This window comes from Heteronotia binoei, chromosome 8, assembly GCF_032191835.1.
Source record: "Heteronotia binoei isolate CCM8104 ecotype False Entrance Well chromosome 8, APGP_CSIRO_Hbin_v1, whole genome shotgun sequence".
Taxonomy (NCBI): Eukaryota; Metazoa; Chordata; class Lepidosauria; order Squamata; family Gekkonidae; genus Heteronotia; species Heteronotia binoei.
In genome coordinates this window covers 5,808,675-5,828,769 of record NC_083230.1, presented here as the reverse complement: position 1 = coordinate 5,828,769, position 20,095 = coordinate 5,808,675, and the positions used below count along the sequence as shown (strand labels likewise).

Genomic DNA, 20,095 nt, shown 5'->3' with positions numbered 1-20,095 from the left:
GATAGGATCACCATCTTCAAGTACCTGAAGGGCTGTCATATAGAGGATGGTGTGGAATTGTTTTCTGTGGTCCCAGAAGGTAGGATCAGAACCAGTGGGATGAAATTAAATCAAAAGAGTTTCCGGCTCAACATTATGAAGAACTTCGTGACCGTTAGAGCGGTTCCTCAGTGGAACAGGCTTCCTCGGGAGGTGGTGGGCTCTCCTTCCTTGGAGGTTTTTAAACAGAAGCTAGATGGCCACCTGACAGCAATGCTGATCCTGTGAATTTAGGGGGAGGTGTTTGTGAGTTTCCTGCATTGTGCAGGGGGTTGGACTAGATGACCCTACAGGTCCCTTCCAATTCTGTGATTCTATGTTCTAAGGATACTTCATTGCTTCAGGCTTCCTGCATCCAGCCAGGCTCACCCACATGGTCAGTCAATATGGCTGTTGGCTGCTGACTACAGAATAGCAGTCTGTTCTTTTCCAAGGCCCAGCTCCCAGAGCGAAAGTGCTGGCATACCCATTTTACATCACTCTCCATCCCTCGTTATCTGGTCCGCCCAGGTTTAGGCTTCTTTTCCTGTTGTCTCCAGGAAGCCTCCTCCTTGGGTGGCATTCTGGGAAATCACATGGGGCCGATGGCAGAAGCAGTCTGGACCTCCCGGGCCAGTTAAAGGGCCAACCAGTCAGCTGATTGGCAGGCAGTCCTTTTAACTTGTGTGGAGGCTGTCTGCTGCTTCTGCCATCTGCCGCAAGGATTTAGCAGAGGCCTCGTGGGCTGACTGGGGCCCCCAAATCAGAAGGCCCCACCCAGAAGTCGGGGGCTATGCCCCCCAGGGCCCCTCATAGCTATGGGGCTGGGAGGCAGCAGGCAGAAGTCCCCGAAAACCAGTTATATATTTCCACAGAGCATGCTGAACGTTCAGTCTCTAGCCACACAAATTACCCCCTTACTGGCACTTTTTTCCTTCCTCTGAATATACAGCCATTTGACAGGTAAAAACTCAATGGGTGTACCACTCTCCCCCCTGTTGAATATCTGCCTGTCCTGCAGGGCCAGCTGTCTCGGGGCAGGGAGGGGGGCCGCCAAAACAATCTCCTCCAGCAAATGCCAGTGCTGCCTGTTGGAAGGTCAGCCGTTTGCCCCTCTCATTCGCATCCTGCCCTCTGAGAGGCTGCCAAGGATGAATTGGGGGCGGGGACAGAGCCTGGCTGGCCAGAGGAGAAGCAGCAGCTCTGTTGCTAGGCGACCATGAGCGGCAGCTGAGGGGCTGGAGACCAGTGGGGTTTTGAGCGACGGTGAAGACCCCCCCCCCCAACCTCACAGCAGGACACTGCTTGGCCCAGCCATGGCTACCTTTCAGAACATGGACCCTGCGCTCCGAGTCTACTTCAAAAAACACTCCATACCTGACACCTATGAGGTAAACTGCTAACGGCTTCTCCGGGTTAGCTCCCGGAGGCTGAATGCAAGGCTGACGGAAAGACAGATGTACCAGGGGAAATGAAGACTGCTCCTCCTTTCTTTGGGTTCCCTTCTGGCATCCATTCTGGCTACTGGGACGTTATGCATTGTTATCCATTTTTCAGTTATCAATAATAACGGAACCTCCCACTTGCAAGAAGAAAACAATTGGACTTGTCTCATTTTTCTTCTGGGATATGAATTATTCCCCTCGCTTGTTGCAAGTGGGGTGCTGTTATTTTAAATAGCTGAAATGAACGATCAGTTCATCATCGTTGCCTTGTGCAGTCCCGCATGATGTGCTGCACATGCACAGGCCAGCCTCCCAAAAAACAAAACTTGCCTAGCCCAATGGAGTAGGAGGAGCCCCATCCTGCCAGAGCCAATGAGACCATTTCCTGCCAAAACAGGCATATATTCTCAGGGGTGGGGGAGGCCTCCACACACTCCCTCAGTCCCCTTTTCACCACCTTCAGGTGTATTTATACCTAGCCTTCTCTCCTGACTCTATATTAGATTGTTTCTGTCAAACATTCGCCTCAGGCAACCTGTCTGACTTTTAAAAATGTTCCAGTTGTGGTGCTAGTATGCCGAAGACTGATGATCACTCATTGTGTGTGATTTGTTTGGGAGAGGCTCACAACGTTGGAGCTTGTCCCATTTGTCAGAAGTTTACCCACGATCAGACATTTGGCTTTCCTCTGAGCTGCTTTATGGGAGAAAGTTTTGAAGCTCTCTGATGCTGTTAAATCTACATCAGCCGCTCCCAACCGTCAGCCTACTGGACTTTTACCTGATTCAAACAGAAAGTCCCATGCTCCATCAGTGGCATCTGAGTGGTCAGTGCCTGCCTCTGCCCCTTTAAAGCGTGTGGCCCTGAAAGCATTGGTCTCTGAGTGTTCGCCTCTGAGCCTTCTGTTAAAAAGCACAAAGACAAGTCTAAGCATAACGAATGGGATTTGCAGGGGTGTACGGTGCCCTAGGCAAGCCCGTCCCCCCACTGCCCTCCTCTGTGGTGCCACCCTGCAGCGCCACACCACGCTGCCTGTTCCCTTCCACCACCACCCCTCGGGGGGCTCATGGTGAAGCAGGGCGGGGAGGGAACCCGGGCGGCTGGCTTCCTTCACCTCCCAATTCTGGAAGGGAAGCAGAGTGAAGCCAGCAGTTGCGTGCCGGCTGCTTCGCTTGCCTTGGAGTGAATCAGCCAGGGTGCAACAGCTGGGTGGCTTTGCTTCGCCTCCCTTTCAGAATTGGAATTGGAATCGGAAGAGAGCAGAGCAAAGAGGAGACAAAGTGAAGCCAGCTGGCCAGCATGCAAGCCAGGGCATTTGCCTAGGGCACTGGGAGGGGGGAGAGCACCCAATGCGGCGCTCCCTTGACCTGGCACTCTAAGCAAATGCCTAATCTGCCTAGCAGAAGGGCCGGCCCTGCATAATCCTTGCATAGGATTAAGTTTATCCACCTCCTTCAGTGCAGGGTTTAGTATGCTGAAAGAAAAATAGCCTTATGACATACACAATCAGGATTCTCCAGGGTTGCTTTAAAGACTAAACTGATCTTGTCCCAACATAAGCCTACGTGGTTGAAGAACTCATTTCATCTGATGTAATGGGTCTTCACTAGGTAGGTATTTATATATGGTGATACAAATAAATGGGTCATTTTGTAGAAAAAGAGCTGCTAGAGCTCAGTAGCACAACTCATTTGCATATGCCACACACCCCTGACATCACCAGAAGGGGCACTAAATTATATCAGCTCAGCATCTACCTTAAAATGCTTCTTTGCTTAATTGTCATAATAAAACCTCACTTTCATCATACTGTTTAAACTACTTTCCCCTATGTGACCACAGTGGCATGAGGAGGATTTCCATCTGTCTGCTTTATATGTTTTGGTTATTTTCCCATTTTTTGTGGGGGGAAATATTAGAAAGTTTGTCAGATCTTAGAGTTCAGCAAAATTCTCATAGGGGGTTTGAACAATGGAGCCCAGAAGCAAGTATTTGGGGGAGGGGTAAGAAAGAAAGAAAGCACAATAAAATTTAGAGGTTCTGGAGCGCCACTCCTGTGAGCTCCTGCCCAAAATGAGGCTTGTGAGAGAAATAAAAAGGAGAAGGAAGAGAGAATGAAAGGAAAAGTCAAAGACAGAATATAACCCTGGTATACCTTGGAGGTCTCCCATTTAAATACTAGCCGGGGCTGACCCTGCTTAAGTTTCAACATCTGATGAGATCGGATTTGTCTCGGTTTAACCAGGTGAGGGCAGGTCTACTGTTTTATTTGTATCAAAGTTATTATATCATGGAAGCAACTGAGACAAGTGGATGGAGTGTGTGTGTGTGTGTTTGTGTGTGTGTTTGAGTATGAGCGCAACACAGTCCATTTTCAATCAAACAATATTTAAGGGCATTTTCATCACTTTTGCAACTAATACATCTTTAAGGTATGTGAAATTTATCCTCAAGGGGTAAGAAGCTAATTTGAGAAAGTTCAGACTTTCTAAGCAACAAGACTCCTCAGAATATGTTTGGTTTATGGAGCCATCATGGTATAGCGGTTTAAGTGTTGCACTAGGATCTGGGAAATCCAAGTTTGATTTCCAGTTCATGCCATGGAAGCTTGCTGAGTGAACTTGAGTCAGTCTCACTCCCAGGCTAATCTACTTCACAGGGATACCGTGAGGTAAAACAGAGGAGAGGAGAATGATGTAAGCCACTTTGAGTCCATATTGGCTGAAAGGTTGCTTCTGTTATTATCATGTTGCTTCTGTTATCATCTAACTAAAGACCTATCAAGTTAGATGGCAGGTGAAAGTACGGGGAGAAAGTGTGTGTTCCGGACCCTTCCTAGTCCCACTCCACACCCATAATAGAGACTTCATTGATAGCCCTGCTTTTCCATAGCTGGCCCTGTCCCTTCAAAACCTGCCACCTGGATTGTGAGAAGTAGGGAATTCCCAACTCCAGAATACTTTCAGGGGAGTTACAGGTCCACAGATTTTGGCTGGCCATAATAGTGTGGGACAGCTAGAAACAGGCAAATCTGATGTTGTATACAGTATGAGAACGTAACAGAACAAAGTTGGGAGCCCAGTAGCACCTTTAAGACCGACAAAGTTTTATTCAACATGTAAGCTTTCGTGTGCATGCACACTTCACCAGAAAATGAAATGGGGTACATTTGCTAGGGTACATTTGTCTGTTGCTAGGAGCATTAAAAGTGACCTATTCACCTTCTGTTCCAGAGGAATGGGTAGTTTTAATTTCCCTGATGCCTGGCAAATAATTGTTGCATTCAATTTAAAGAGTAAATCCCTCCTCAGCAAATTGATGGGTATATAACAGGACAGCAATACTCAATGAGAAAGTTTTACATTGTCAATTTCAGTTTGCACCTCCGAGGAAAATTGATGTGGAATCAATTTCCCCTCAATGCCCCACAGCCTGTATAAGTTTCCCTGCAGGGACTAGATCTATTTCAGGTTGTTTTAACATCTGACCAAACATGAGTATGTTTTCGTCCCAATGTGTAAGTCAACTAGAGGTTCACTGCAGGCCTGGTCGGTAGATGGCAGCACAGGACAAAGCCACGTAGTTCCTAGTCCCCGTGGTGCCGCCCCCACCCTGCCATCTCTTCTGTGTAAGGGCTAACCCAGTCTGCTGGTGGGGGTGGTAGTCTACTGGGGTCCACGGGCACAGCCCCACTGCTGCATGCATTGATCACGTTGCTTCTTTTGACATTCTTTAGCAAAGTACCCCCAGATCCCACAGTAATAACATCCCATTGCACTGGGTGGGGGCGGGGGGGGGGGGGAGAGAAAAAGATCTGCCAGGCCAGCTGAATAGGCCTCCTATTTGAGCAGAAATAAATAAATTTCTTCAGTGTAAGACTCATAGGAAATTTCTCTGATCCAAGCAGTGGGTCAAAAATTTTAAGCATGCTGTCCAGGGGAGAGCCCTGTAAAATCTTACTCTGAGCTGTTCCCGCTGTCTTCTCTCCACACACACAGTCCACTGCCTAAGGGCTCAAAGGAAATGTAGTACTTAGTGAGACAGCTTCTTCTCTCCAATCTGAAAAAGGGAGGAAAAGGGGAAAAGGAAAGAAGGGGAAGGAGAAGAGATCTGTGCGTTGAGGCACGGGGTTTCACAACCAAGTTCAGAAGCCGTGCACCCTGGGCATTCCAGAGAGGGCAAGCTGTTCCCGGAGTGCAATCCCAACCCTGGGCAACACACTTATTTTCCTAATATCGCACACATATATACATGCAAGGGACCTCACGTGTTTGATGCTGGAGGCACAAGTACCAACCTAGCCTTGGTGCAGCAGACCAGGATGAGGTTTATAAGCGGGAGAACACACCAGACTCCAAGCAGTCAAGGGCAGGTTCTCCCAAACTCCCCCCCCCCCTCCGTGGCCCAGTTATTTTTACACTTCTCCTTCATGGCCCACTTTATACCAGGTATAATCTTTTGTTTTATTCTGTGTATAATCTTTTGTGTGCATGCATGCTTCTTCAGATACTGCTTCATTTCTACAGTAGTTCAGGTGTTTAAATGGGGAGGAGAGCCTGGGGGCTGCCTTTGCTTTCTCCCCACCTCATGGGGAGACTGCAAATGCAGGCGATCTGCCTCACCTGCTGGGGTGTTTAAATGGGGAGGGGAGCCTGGGGGCGGCCTTTGCTCTCTCCCCGCTTTGCAGGGAGACTGCAAACACAAACAATCCGCCTCTCCCCCATTTAAACACCCTGCCGGGGAACCCAGGGGCTGCCTTTGCTGTCTCCCCACCTTGCGAGGAGACTACAAAGGCAGGCAATTTGCCTCCCCCCACTGGGGTGTTTAAATGGGGAGGAGAGCCTGGGGGCTGACTTTGCTCTTTTCCCACCTTGCGGGGAGACTGCAAAGGCAGGCAATCTGCCTCCCCCCCCCCATTTAAACACCCCATCAGGGGAGCCCAGGGGCTGCCTTTGCTCTCTCCCCACCTCACAGGGAGACTGCAAAAGCAGACGATCTGCCTCCCCCACCCATGTAAACACCCTGTTGAGTATTTAAATGGAGAGGGTAGCCCAGGGGCTGCCTTTGCCATCTTCCTGCCTCCTGGCGCTGCACTGACCTTACTTGCAACCTGGTATTGAGACATCCATGACCCGGTGCCTGGTTGCGACCCAGCAAGTGGGAAACGCTGGTCATGGGAACCCACAAGACAGCACTGTAAGCGCGAGGTTTCCCTGCAGTGCCTTCATCTTCCATCGGGAGAGGCTAAGGGCAGGGGTACCAACTCAACTTGGGTGTAGGGTATCCAGATGGGATTTATACCAGGAAAAGCACTCTGCTTTCATGCACAAGTCAGTCACACCATTCATGGATAAACAAACACTAACTGATTTTTCAAGCCATCTCCCATGGCTTCTTCCTCAGACTGACTGGGGCTGCCAGCACCCACAGAGTCTACAGGATTCCCAAACAGTAAAAATGCCAGACTATACCTGGACTTACATAAATGCTGCCTCATTCCACAAGGGCTTAAGCCTTTCCCTTTACTTAAACTTATTGATGCCTTAGTGCAATCTAAGGACTTACTCCTGCCTCCAAAGCAGCTGTCTCTATTCTTTCCCCCTCCACCTCAAATTCCACAATGTAAAAACAGGTTAGTACAAAGGAAGAAAGACATACTTTGTTGGATCAGTCCTGCCCCCCCCCCCCAAAAGCTAGTTCACTTCTGCAATGCCCCAATCCCCATACAGGCCATCAAATTGTTGTGAGATTTCCTTACTGGGGTACTCAGGGACCCGTGGGGAGATGGGGCCCCTTGGGCAAAAAGGAGAGAGACACGCCATAGCCAAAAAAGTTTCAATTTATTATGTCCAAGCACAGAAAAACAGAGAACTTTAGCAAGAAAAAAAGTCTTAATGCGTACACCTTCCAAACTTAACAATAAAAAAAAAAGTACTAAAGAGATTTCTTTGGGCTGTTGTCTGAGGCTCACTGAGGGAGAATCAAGAAGCAACCCTGAGCAATAAAGATCAATAATATTTATACCCTTTCAGTCCTATATGCTAAAGAGTTATATGACAATAGGTATGCTTATTAATTGGATGCAAAACAGACCCCTCTCCCCTAATGGCATCACTTGTGCCTGGGTTATCTGCATTCTATAAAGGAGTGGTCTTGGTGCCATAGACCCTCCCACACTTCCAGCGGCAGAGTCTCTCTGCTGGGTCACAAGTCCCTTGGAGCCGCCATTTTTGGCAGCCTTTTGGAAGACCTGTTGTGTCAAGAACAAGGGTGCCATACCTCTTGTCTCTCTTTACATGCATAGTGAGAAGAGCAGCATGATGGCAAGACAAGTTCCAGAGTGGTGGAGAGAATCCATCCACATAACAGACCCTTGCACACAAAAGCTTATATCTGGAATAAAATATTGTTGGTCTTGAAGCTGCCATCATGGGACACCGACAACTTTGTTTTTTCTCTCTGTCTTGGATCCTCCTTGGAGAAGGAAGTAGAAGCTGTGTGTGTGCATTATCTTTGTATTTAAAGGCTTATCTTTGTATCTCAGCAGCCCCATGGCGCAGAGTGGTAAAGCTGCAATACTGTGGTCTGAACTCTCTGCCCACGACCTGAGTTCGATTCTGGCGGAGGCTGGATTCAGGTAGCTGGCCCAAGGTTAACTCAGCCTTCCATCCTTCCGAGGTCGGTAAAATGAGTACCCAGCTTGCTGGGGGGAAAGTGTAAAAGACTGGGGAAGGCAATGGCAAACCACCCCGTAAAAAAAAGTCTGCAGTGAAAACATGAAAGCAAGGTCAACCCAGAGTTGGAAAGCACTGGTGCTTGCACAGGGGACCTTTCCTTTCCTTTCCTTTCCTTTCCTTTCCTTTCCTTTCCTTTCCTTTCCTTTCCTTTCCTTTCCTTTCCTTTCCTTTCCTTTCCTTTCCTTTCCTTTCCTTTCCTTTCCTTTCCTTTCCTTTCCTTTCCTTTCCTTTCCTTTTCCTTTGTATCTCTCCCTCATGAAGCAGCCACATCTCTTTCTCTCTCTGTATGTGTGAAAGAGAGGGGGGAGGGAGGGAAGGGGGGATACAGGAAACAGGAGGGAGCTGGGGAAAAGCAAGCTATGGTGTGGTTGCAGTAGCAGCTTTGGAAAAGGAAGCAAGAGAAGGAAGTTGCTCGGGAGAGTTAAGTATGTGCTTAATTCTGTTTCACTGAAATTTTATATCTGACTAGATGTAGCCTTTACTTGAAACAATATTTATACTGGAGTTGCAGTACTGTATAATAAGTTGACTCAATACAGCATACACCGTGGTAGAAGATACTATTAAACTGACATAGATCTTTTTGTTCAAATGTTTCTTAACATTTCGGTATAATCACTTGCCTAAGCAGACACAACAAAAAAGTATTTAGAAGGAAATATTAAGGACAAATTGATTCTTTATTCTTTATTTACAACAATCAAGAAATGAACAATATTATAGTAGTGTCTAGTACACACTTCATATAAGTGTAAACATTAAGAAAATAAAATTCAAAAACTTTCCTATGCTTCATAGGTGATGAGAGTTTGGATAATCAACTACTTTGTGGTTCAAACCTTAGCACAGAATGTAACCTCTTCAATTGAGGTTTTATTTAAGTGATTTGCAGGAGGAGGGATGTATAAAATATATCTGATCTACCTGGGTGTCAGAATCCCACAGGTCTTCTGTCATTTGCATCCTTTATTATCACATGTTTGATATGTATGCCATGTATCACCACATGTCTTATTATATGGGCATCATGTGAACATTCATGGTTCATCTGCATAATAATTTGCTTTCTCTTTCACCTTTCTCCTGTCCTCTCCCCCTTTTTCTTCTCTTTTCCACACTTCTTGGTGCCTGACTGTCTGTGAGATATATTGTGTCCTTGAAGACCGGGGCTGTAACATGAAAACAGTCCCATGTGCATCACCAGAACTCTGGGAACCCTCAAGTGTTAACAATTCCTACGTGTACCATCTGGTCATAGTCTTCCCAATAACACCTTGTATGCCTTTGAACAATATATTGCTTTTGTTTAGCCTAGAGAATAACTGCTTTTGACTATTATGTTGAAATCATGAAAGGAGGGGGTAGAAAGGGTATTTTAGAACCATTTGTTACGTTGTGCTCATTCCTGACAAAGCCCCTGTAGGGGGTGGTGTGTACTGGTGACAAATCAGAAATAAAGCTTTACCTATTTTAGTAGAGCAAAGCCTACCTGAGTGTTACTTGACAACCTTACACTGGGAACTTAGATAGAATAGGGGTGAAGTGTATGGAGTGCATGTCCTTGTAGAATTTACAGTGTAGTAACACATGCTTGACTGTTTCAACTGTGCCAGAGTGGCAGAGGCAAAAGTGCTGGGAATATCAAATGCATAGGTATCTGCCTTCTAGAAGTGCTGAAAGCAAAAGATTAAGTCAGGCCACAGTGAAAGCTCCCAAGGTGGCAAATTGCTAAGGGGGGAAAGCTGTGTAGTTCTAGTTCATTCTCAACGGCATCCACTCAGCCTAAGTGGTAGGTTTCTAGAAGAATTAAGGTGGCTATGGCAGATGGATTTAAGTTTCGTTTAAGGCACGATGTCAGATACCAGCTGTGAGGCCCTAGTGATACTTGCCCTGACTCTATTCTAAGAATTGCGTTTGGTGCATAGTGAGGGACACCAAATCTACTCCTTTGAAATTTGAACTGTATGGCTTCTAGCGGGCAGGATCCTCTGAAAACCGGTTTCTGCCTGCTGCAGAGGGAACTCGAAAAAAGGCAGGGTAACTCACTGCCCTGGAGCAGCTTGTGCGAAATCCAGTAGAAGCGTCACGGGAAAAGGAGCAAGAAGACCGAAACAAGGCTAGCTGGGGATTGATCAAAGATTTTAGTCACAATTTTATTGATAATGTACGTTTAATGACATGTAGATATTTGAAATATTTGATCAGCAACGTTTACATGGAATAAAATACCTTTTAGAAGATGGTTTATTATGTTGCAGTTTGTGGTAAAAAAAATGAAATAGTAAGCTAAGGGAAAAACAAAACGGGGGAAAGTCTGATGAGGAATGAATGTGCTCTAGGAATATGAAACATTGACAGGCTTTGCATGACTCTGTTAAAGAAATAGAATGGATGAAGTGGTGTGTTATGTATGTGAAGGCATGCCTGGATATGTTGGGTGTTGTGTCCTGAGCTTGAGGCGCAACACAGTAGACTGAGAAGATCCAAAGATCTGCATCCCGATTGGCTGCATAATTCAAACCGGCCGATCGGGAGGCAGTATCAGAGGATCCTAGGTTCTGCCAATGAGTATGCATATTCTAATGAAGGATCCAAAAAGGGTACAATCACAGCATGTTTTCTGCTTCCTGGGGGTGGGTTTCTCCTGACTCAACTGTATATATTACTGCATGCTCTGAGTGCTTTCCAGTAGTTTATAGTCACTTACTAAAGATGCTGTATCACTAATAAAGAACTTGATCACTATGCAAGGAGCCTCCTCATGCATTGAATCCAGTATTTAACAGGTGGAAATTAGTCTATTCAGACTCCCAAGAGCTCTTAGAATCCCAGGAGGGCAGTTTGGGGAGAGTATGATGGGAACCCCACTGAGTTTCCCTGACTTTTCTACTTGCCTCCGAACAATTAGTGCCAATAGAGTGAAATTAATATTTTTAACAGGCCCTGCTCCCGGCATGCATGCTGTTTTAGGTGACATCCCTAATAACAGAACCAACAAAACCTGGGATTAAATTGTTTGGAAAGATATACTCCCAATTCAAAACATGGAATTTTATATAAGCTGATGCACAAATGGCTAAGGTTTTAGCAGAAATTATATGAACGTGGAAAGGTAACAACATTTAACTTTTTGTTCTTATATATAGGTGTACTTGTTATGTTTATCAGAATTACTTATATAGCATTTCTTGCAGGCTCTATTGAGTGGTTTATTAATTATGTGCCCAGATGACCCACTTAGATTTTTAGAAGAAAAGATCAAAGAAATAATGGACCATGGGCTGGCTAGTATTTTATGGTAAGTATGTTTTGTATGGACAGTAAAAGATTGTGATCTAGTGTAAAAAAGTGAAATGTAAAGAAGTGTTATGTGAATTATTTTGACTTTCAGAAAATGCTTGATAAAGTTTCTAATTAATGATCCTTTAAATATAACAGGATAATACATCAACAAGTGATTAAAGCTTTAAAAACAAAGAATAAGGGGTGAAGGTCAATGAGTTTAAGAATCTGAACTAATGTTGTATTTGTATGTTATTAAATGCAGCAGCACACAAAATTCTTTCCTAACCCCCTATTCTGCCATTCATTTCCTATTGCTGGTGCATCATCACTATGTGATTGTTCTATACCAGAATGTCTTAGAATTGTCTTGATAATAAGAACCTTGATATTAGCTGAGCTTTTCACCTGGTGATCATGAATGAGAGGGGCATGAAGAGGTGTGACTTAAAGTTGTAATAATGAAGTAAGACTATATCTATTGTAAAAGGAATTGGAGTTCACATGGCATTTAAACAAATTTAAAGGTAAGAAAAACATAAAAATGGCAAAATACATTAAAAAGTAGTGTTTGGAGCTACTCAGTGGAAAGTGTGTGGTGTGGTGGCTGGCCTGACTAAAACTAGCTTTGGTGAAACCACATAACCTGGAGGGGACAGAGCCAACTGCTCCCCAGAGACTAAAAAAAAAGGGCCTCTCAAACCAGGTGAGGGCACTGTGAGGTGGGAAGCTGATATGGAAAGGACTTCTCCATACAAAAGAATAACCATCTTGTCAACCTGGAGGAGACTAAGAAAAGATGCCTGGGCGGGGGAGCTGAAAAACAGGAAAGGAACCTCTGGAGAGATGCAGAGAAGACTGCTCCCCCTAGAATTCATCAATATGGGACCTCCATGTGAAAATACACAGTCAGGCACTCAGCCATTGATAGTGAGGGGACTGGCAGGCCAATATTGAAGTCATACTAGATGAAGTCAGTATTAAACCAAGCATAAAAGAAGAAGAAGAAGATATTGGATTTATATTCCACCCTCCACTCCGAAGAGTCTCAGAGCAGCTCACAATCTCCTTTACCTTCCTCCCCCACAACAAACACCCTGTGAGGTGGGTGGGGCTGGAGAGGGCTCTCACAGCAGCTGCCCTTTCAAGGACAAACTCTGCCAGAGCTATGGCTGACCCAAGGCCATGCCAGCAGGTGCAAGTGGAGGAGTGGGGAATCAAACCGGGTTCTCCCAGATAAGAGTCCACACACTTAACCACTACACCAAACTGGCTCTCAAGCATTTCAAGCTGGAAGAACTTATTCTAAATTTCCAGCTGCTTAAACATAACCCTGCAACTACTAATCAACAAGTATCTGTGCACTCCACCTTCTCTCTTGAAACTCTGTTCTAAGTCTTAGAATCATAGAATTGGAAGGGTCATCTAGTCTAACCCCTTGCACAATGCAGGAAATTCACAAATACCTCCCCCTAAATTCACAGGACTAACATTGCTGTCAGATGACCATGTAGCCTTTGTTAAAAACCTCCAAGGAAGGAGAGCCCCCCACCTCCCGAGGAAGCCTGTTCCACTGAGGAACTGCTCTAACTGTCAGGAAGTTCTTCCTAATGTTGAGCCGGAAACTCTTTTGATTTAATTTCAACCCATTGGTGTCAAGTCTGATGTTTCAATAACGAGACCTTCTTGATAAAAGTTTCTAGTTTATTGTAACATGTTGTTAGACTATAGAGCCAGATTGAAAGACTGGCGAGTATACAATCAAGGCAAGCATTTAAGGTATACATCAAAGGGATTCTTGAGGGAGGGGTACTCTATGCAGGGTACATTCACACATTGCTGTTACTATTTCGTTCTCATATTCCCATTTCAAAGCATTGCTACATAACAAAGGGAAGGAGGGGGGAAAGGAGAGATCAAGCTAGCAGCATTGGTATACAGTGTGGGTTTTACCCAGGATCCTTTTCCTGAACCAAAGATGCATTCTAGAGAAAGTACAGCAGACTTGACATACTGCCCGCCCTAAGCCCCCTCCACCGCTCGGGATTGCAAAGGAGACTTGGTTAGGTTACAGTCCCGGGCTTCTTGAATGACGTGGCCGCGGTCGACCGGCAATGTAGCGAGGCCCCCTGCAGGGGGAGGGTGCCAACTGGATGGCCCGGGGTCCCGACGAAGCAAGCTGCAATGAAAGACAGGCTTATGTACCACCTCTTAGCGGCCCCTCTCAGTTTTGAGCCCAGGTAGTCGACTCGGCTGAATTCGTCTGGGAAGGAGTGGCCCCAGTAATGCATGTAGCTGTTTGCCTGGATCCCGAAATAGTTCACTTCCTCCGGGTCCCCATCAAAGGTTGCATCCAGCTCTCTTCCCACGTTCCTTGGGGCCACCTGTGGGGCAGGAGCTTGGGGCCCCGGTGCCGGCGTGGTGCCTGGTTGTAATAAGCACCTGAGCCTCATTCGTTGTAGCAGGGCTAGGGAGTGCTGGTGGCTTTGCCGCAGCTGTCATCTGTGAGTTTTGACAACCCTGATGATCAAATTCTGCTGCTTCAGAGCTGATTCCCTAAAGCTCTCCTCCTGATGAGGAATCCTTTTCTCTTGTGGAGTCCCCACTGCTGTAATGTTCTGGCTGACCCATGACACCTCTGCAGTCCCTTTAAAGGAAAGAGCTGCAAAGTGGACAGCACCTCCCCACTGTGCAGCTGGTTTTTGGGCTGACCACAGAGAACAGCTCAGGACAGCTGAGTTGTGGGGAGTGCCTAAAATTATCAGCAGTAAAGTTGATTTTTTGAAAGATTTCTTACAGTGTAATACATTTATGGTTGCTACTCTGAACATGAGTTAACAGTATTTCTTAATACAGCAGTGATCCTCATTTATCTCATATCTTGCTCCCTTATACATAATTTTAATATGATGTTTCATTAACGTTATTTGAATAATGTTGCTATTAGTGGTTTTTTTTTAGAAAAGTAATATAAATTCTTCTTTTTTTCTCCCAGGAATATGTGTATCGATCCTGCTTTAAGCCAACGGTTAAAAGTAATTTCAGACACGTATTTACACACGCTTTTAGGACTTGATGATGATCAGCTGGTAATAATCCCCCCCCTCAAAAAAACCACCCCTGTTCTATAGAATCAGGACAATTGCTGTTATCAAATTCAGAGAGAATTATAATTTTATTTTGAATAACTATCTAGCTTTATCATTGTTGGGGGGTTTCTATTGGACCCCCAACAATATAAAACACCAAAATCAAGACCTGCAGTTATCCAAACAACCTGCAGTTATCAGAAGGCTAATACATACTCACGAATAAGTTTTAAGACCTCGTAGAAAAACTTGATTCTGACTCCAGGTTTCTCAAAGCAAAAACAGCTTATTAGACTCCAAGTTTCTCTTTAAACAGAAGGCAAACAGTTTAGATACCATTAGTACATTTCAGTTTCTTCTTTAGACAGAAGGCTTCAGATATATGGATAGAAAGACAGAACAGAGATTACATTAGTACAGTTGCTCTTACAATTCCTTTAGACGTAAGAACACTCCTTTAGAAGGCTTAAAATATATGGATAGAGAGCAAGACAAAAAACAGTTACACATTTACAGCATAAAGCATAAAATACAATAAAGCAGAGAGCATACTGAAAAGTCCCAACAGGTCTTAGCCCTATTAGTCTACATTTTCCCAATTAGCATGGCATAATCTGACACAGAGGCAGTCTGGAGCAAAAAACCCCACAGCTTATATAGGCATTAATGACCTCATGCACAAAGCCACTTGTGTCATTCAGCAGTAAATAATTTTGCAGCCAAATAAACAATAATCGCTGGGAACGCCTCAGGCAACCATTTCCCTACTCCTAGTTGCTGGGTTTATGCCAATGGCTTCATCTTGTTTCTTGTCCTCCACAGAAGAGGCTGATTGAACTTTCACCCAATTACCCCATCTGGCCCTCTATAGAGGCTCCACGATGCTGAGAGACTGAAATCTCTGGTGGCCAAATTCATAACTGCAGTCAAAACTCATATTGAAATATAGAGACTTCTAAGGCAGGCATGGCCAACAGTAGCTCTCCAGATGTTTTTTGCCTACAGCTCCCATCAGCCCCAGCCAGCATGGCCAATGGCTGGGGCTCATGGGAGTTGTAGGCAAAAAAACATCTGGAGAGCTACCGTTGACCATCCCATTCTAAGGTGTTTGAAGAGCTTAGTGCTCATTTCATAAGAGCATGGCTACTTTCAGAAAGAGTTCTTGTCGCCAATTTCATAAAGAGTATATTTAAGAGTATGTTTAAGATCATAAAGAATATGGTTAGGATCATAAAGAGGGCCAACCCAAAATAAATTCTGCCACCATCATAAAGGATTTTATTAAGATAAAGAAGCCCTCTTATCCCCAAAGGCCTAAGAAAAGAAGACATGTGGTGATGGTGGTGGTGGGGAGACAGCAAAGGGAAAAGTTGGAATAATTCTGATACTGATAAAATCCAGGGATCCTTCTCCTTCCTATAATAATAATAATAATAATAATAATAATAATAATAATAATAATAATAATAATAATAATAATAATAATAATAATAATAATAATAATAATAATAATAATCATCTTTTATTTATATCCCGCCCTCCCCGCCAAGGCAGGCTTTAATTCCCCGTCACTTCACCCAGGGCTTTTTTTGAGCAGGAATGCATAGGAACTGGCTGGCTTGGTGTCAGGGGTCTGGCCTAATATGCAGATGAGTCCCTGCTGGGCTTTTTCTACAAAGAAAGCCCACCACTGTACAGAGTTTATTCTTTAGAACCAAAGAAAACATCCAAATAAATAAAAGTTGCAGATCTAAGAACCCTTTCCAGAGGAGTAAGCTCTATTGAATAAAATGGACTTACTTTTCTGTAGACCTGTTTAGGATTGTTCTCAGATTCATTTAAGCAGTTCTCCAGATGGCTGTTATCCTTTAGGTTTGGAAATCAGGTTGTGTAGGTAAGGGACTTCCGAGCCTTGAACAGCAGCATTGGATTTGCCCCATGTGTAGAAGTGGTAGGCACACCCAATTATTTAGGCTGCCAAAAGCCTTCACTAGGCCTTTTGGCCCTTAGGATTTTTGAGATCTAAAACTGACCTTCAAGAGGTTGGCGGTGTGTCTGTTAAAGGAAGAAAAAACCACTTAAAAAGCACCTATAAGTAAATGTTTGTATGACATCAATAAAGTCTAATTGAACACTCTTGTAATCCAACTTCAATGTATTTTTTACAGCAATAAGCCTTATAAAGGTGTGGATTGAACAATGCCTGTATGCAATTCATTCACAAAAAATGTTCCTCCTCTTCCTCTTCAGCTGCATGCATGTTTATTTCTGCAGCATATTAATCAATAATGCGACAGGATTAATCAATTTAATTTTCCTGTTTTGCTCCAATGCTTTATCCCAGCAAAAGCTTATTTCCTATAATAAATTACAAACAAATAATCAAACTCAAAAACACCCTGGAGTTGGATTACAAGAGTGTTCAACTAGACTTTATTGATGACATACAAACATTTACTTAAAGGTGTTTTTTAAGCTGGTTCTACACAGAGCCGTGTGGTTTTTTCCTGCTCCCATTTTCCGCGTGACTTTTTTGGTTGTTAAAGGAAGAAAGGCAGATGGAAAGGATAAGACATTAGTTGCAAAAACTTAAGCTTTTGTTATTCTTGTTGCAGTTCTATAGACAGACAGGATCAAGTGTATAATCTGTCCTTGATCCCTTCCAATCTGGCTTCCATCCTGGTCATGGGGTGGAGACTGCTCTGATCGCCCTCACAGATGACCTTAGAAGGCATCTGGATCAAGGCGGGTCAGCGCTGTTACTACTTTTAGATCTCTCTGCAGCGTTTGACACGGTTGACTATGATCTAATGACCCACCGCCTTGCCGACATTGGAGTCCAGGGGTTGCCTTACAGTGGTTTTCCTCCTTCCTCTGTGGTTGGGGACAAAGGGTGGTGATTGGCGAGAAGACCTCCCTGCATCACTCACTAGAGTGTGGTGTACTACAGGGAGCTATTCTCTCGCCAATGATGTTTAACATCTTTATGCGCCCCCTTGCCCTGATTGCCAGAGGTTTTGGGCTGGGCTGTCACCAGTATGCAGATGACACCCATCTCTATCTGTTGATGGATGGCCAGCCAGTCTCTGCCCCAGATCATCTAACCAGGGTGCTGGAAGTAGTGGCCGATTGGCTGCAACTGAGCCAGCTGAAGCTTAATCCAACTAAGATGGTCCTGTACTTGGATCCGGGGGGGGGGGTGTGTGGCCAAGATCAGGGATCCGGCTTCCCATTCTAGATGGTACATCTCTTGTGCCAACCCAGAAGGTGAGGAGCTTGGGTGTGATACTGGATGCCACCCTCTCTATGGAGGCCCAGGTCACAGCTGCTGCATGATCTGCCTTTTTTCATCTCCAGCAGACCAAACAACTACAACAGTCACTTCCAGGCTAGACTACTGGTGCAGAATGCGGCAGCATGATTGCTGTCTGAATCGCCTGTATGGGCGAGCAGTTGGCTGATGCTGCGCAGTTTGCACTGGCTACCAATTGAGTACCGGGCCCACTTTAAGCCAACATCTTCTGACCATCCCTGGCCCAAAGGACATCTGGCTTGCCTTGACCAGGGCCAGGGCCTTTTCAGCCCTGGCCCCAAGCTGGTGGAATCAGCTCCCGGTGGAGGTTCGGGCCCTTCAGGATTTGTTACCATTCCGGAGGGCCTGTAAGATGAAGCTGTTCCATCAGGCCTATGGCTGAGGCAGACGGGCGTCCTATCACTTAAACGGGCTCCCCTGCACTGATTGCATTGCACTGATTCTGTGAAACCAGCACAGCTGGGATTTTAACACCTAGGTTGGGACAAGCAAGCCCAATCGATCTGTTTATACCATCTGCGCCGCCTCACCTAATGTGAGCTGTGGCTTAACTGTCTCAATTTTAAACTATTTAAACTGTTTTAATTGTTTTAAACTGGTTTGATTGTTTTGTTGTGTTGGAAGCCGCCCTGAGCCCACTATGGGAAAGGGTGGCCTATAAATCTACGGAAATAAATAAATAAATATAATAATGCTTCATCTTTCCAAACACCGGTGTCAAACTCCAAGTGGGATTTGGAGATTTCCTCCGAATTACAGTTTATCTCCAGAATACAGAGAACAATTTTCCAGGAGAAAATTGGTGCTTTGGAGGGTAGAATCTGTGGCATTACACACTACTGAATGTACTGTCCTCTCCAGGCTACATCCTCAGATCTCCAGGAGTTTCCCAAACTGGATCTGACAACCATCCCATAGCTGGTGGTTGGGGGTGGGGAGAGCTGGCAACCCATTATCTGCAAATAATAATTGCCATCTCTAAAACTGAATAGCATTAACAAATCAGTGTATTGCTTTTTCTTTTTCTTAATTTTTTAAAAAAATTATTTTACCACAAATTCAAGTTTACATTTCCTTAATACACTAAATAATATCACAAACCTTACAGGAATAATAATCTTACAAGAAAAAACAGACACAAAGAGAAAAGGGGGGATATGTATATGTGTGTGTGTGTATATCTTTATCTATAGATACACACACACACACACACCCCTAAATCCATCCAGACTTCAATCGCATGTAGCTAAATAAGCTTGCCAGTCCCCAGGTCCTGGCGGGGGATCCCCTGGATTTGCAAGCCAGCAGGGGGAAGCCCTGCCCCAACAGCCATGATGTGCCTTTCCACCTTGGAAGGCTTAGAACAGGGGTGGCCAAAGGTAGCTCTCCAGATGTTTTTTGCCTACAACTCCCATCAGCCCCAGCCATTGGCCATGCTGGCTGGGGCTGATGGAAGTTGTAGGCAAAAAACATCTGGAGAGCTACCATTGACTACCCTTGGCTTAGAAGAAGCTTGAAAGTTTGGAAAAGGCTTGGGAACTTGGAAAGTTTGTGTGCCTTTAAATCTCAGTAGGAGCAAAGCTGAATGGGGGCAGGCAAGCCAGCAGAACCACGTGGCTGTTCCCGGTGAACATGTGAAGCTGTGAGAAAGGAAGAAAAGCCAGCAAATTCCCTCCATTTGGTTTACATTCCTTTCAGATGTTGTTTCCATAATAAAATAGATAGTTAAGAGCAATAGTCCCTCTAAGCCAGGGGTGTCAAACATGCAGCCTGGGGGCCAAATGAGGCCCCCAGAGGGCTCCTATCAGCCCCCCCCCCATCCAACTGGCTGTCATCTACTTCCTTCTTCCTCTTTCTTGCTTCCTTCTGCATCACAGCTTGCTTTGCCAGGCTTGCTCAATCACACAGGAGCTACGGAGCAAAGCCTTTATTTTCTCCATTTGGTGAGGCTCCTCCCTTGGGGAAGAAGGGAGGAAGGCAGAGCTTGCTTTGCCAGGCTCTCTCAATCCCACAGCAGAGCTACTGAGCCAAGCCTCTCTTCCTACTATTGGCTAAGTCTCCTTCCCCTCCTGGTCCCCTGGGGAAGGAATGAAAGAGCCAGAGCTTCCTTTGCCCAGTTCCCGGGACCCCACAGGAGAAATACAAAGAAAACATTTTTAAGACTAATGAGTGCCAACATTTTAAGCATGTTTTAAACTTTTTTAAAAATAT

At 45.0% G+C, this 20,095-nt stretch overlaps 1 protein-coding gene across 1 annotated transcript in view; it reads left to right on the top strand.

The window, feature by feature from the left end:
- The first annotated feature begins 1,344 nt into the window (after positions 1-1,344).
- Positions 1,345-20,095, top strand: part of FBXL13 (F-box and leucine rich repeat protein 13) — a 253,544-nt gene continuing 234,793 nt past the window's right edge. Inside the window, exons 1-3 of the mRNA XM_060246072.1 lie at positions 1,345-1,409; positions 11,395-11,498; positions 14,478-14,571. Coding sequence (XP_060102055.1) covers positions 1,353-1,409; positions 11,395-11,498; positions 14,478-14,571 — 255 coding nt within the window. The 5' untranslated portion in view covers positions 1,345-1,352. The remainder of the gene's footprint in view (positions 1,410-11,394; positions 11,499-14,477; positions 14,572-20,095) is intronic.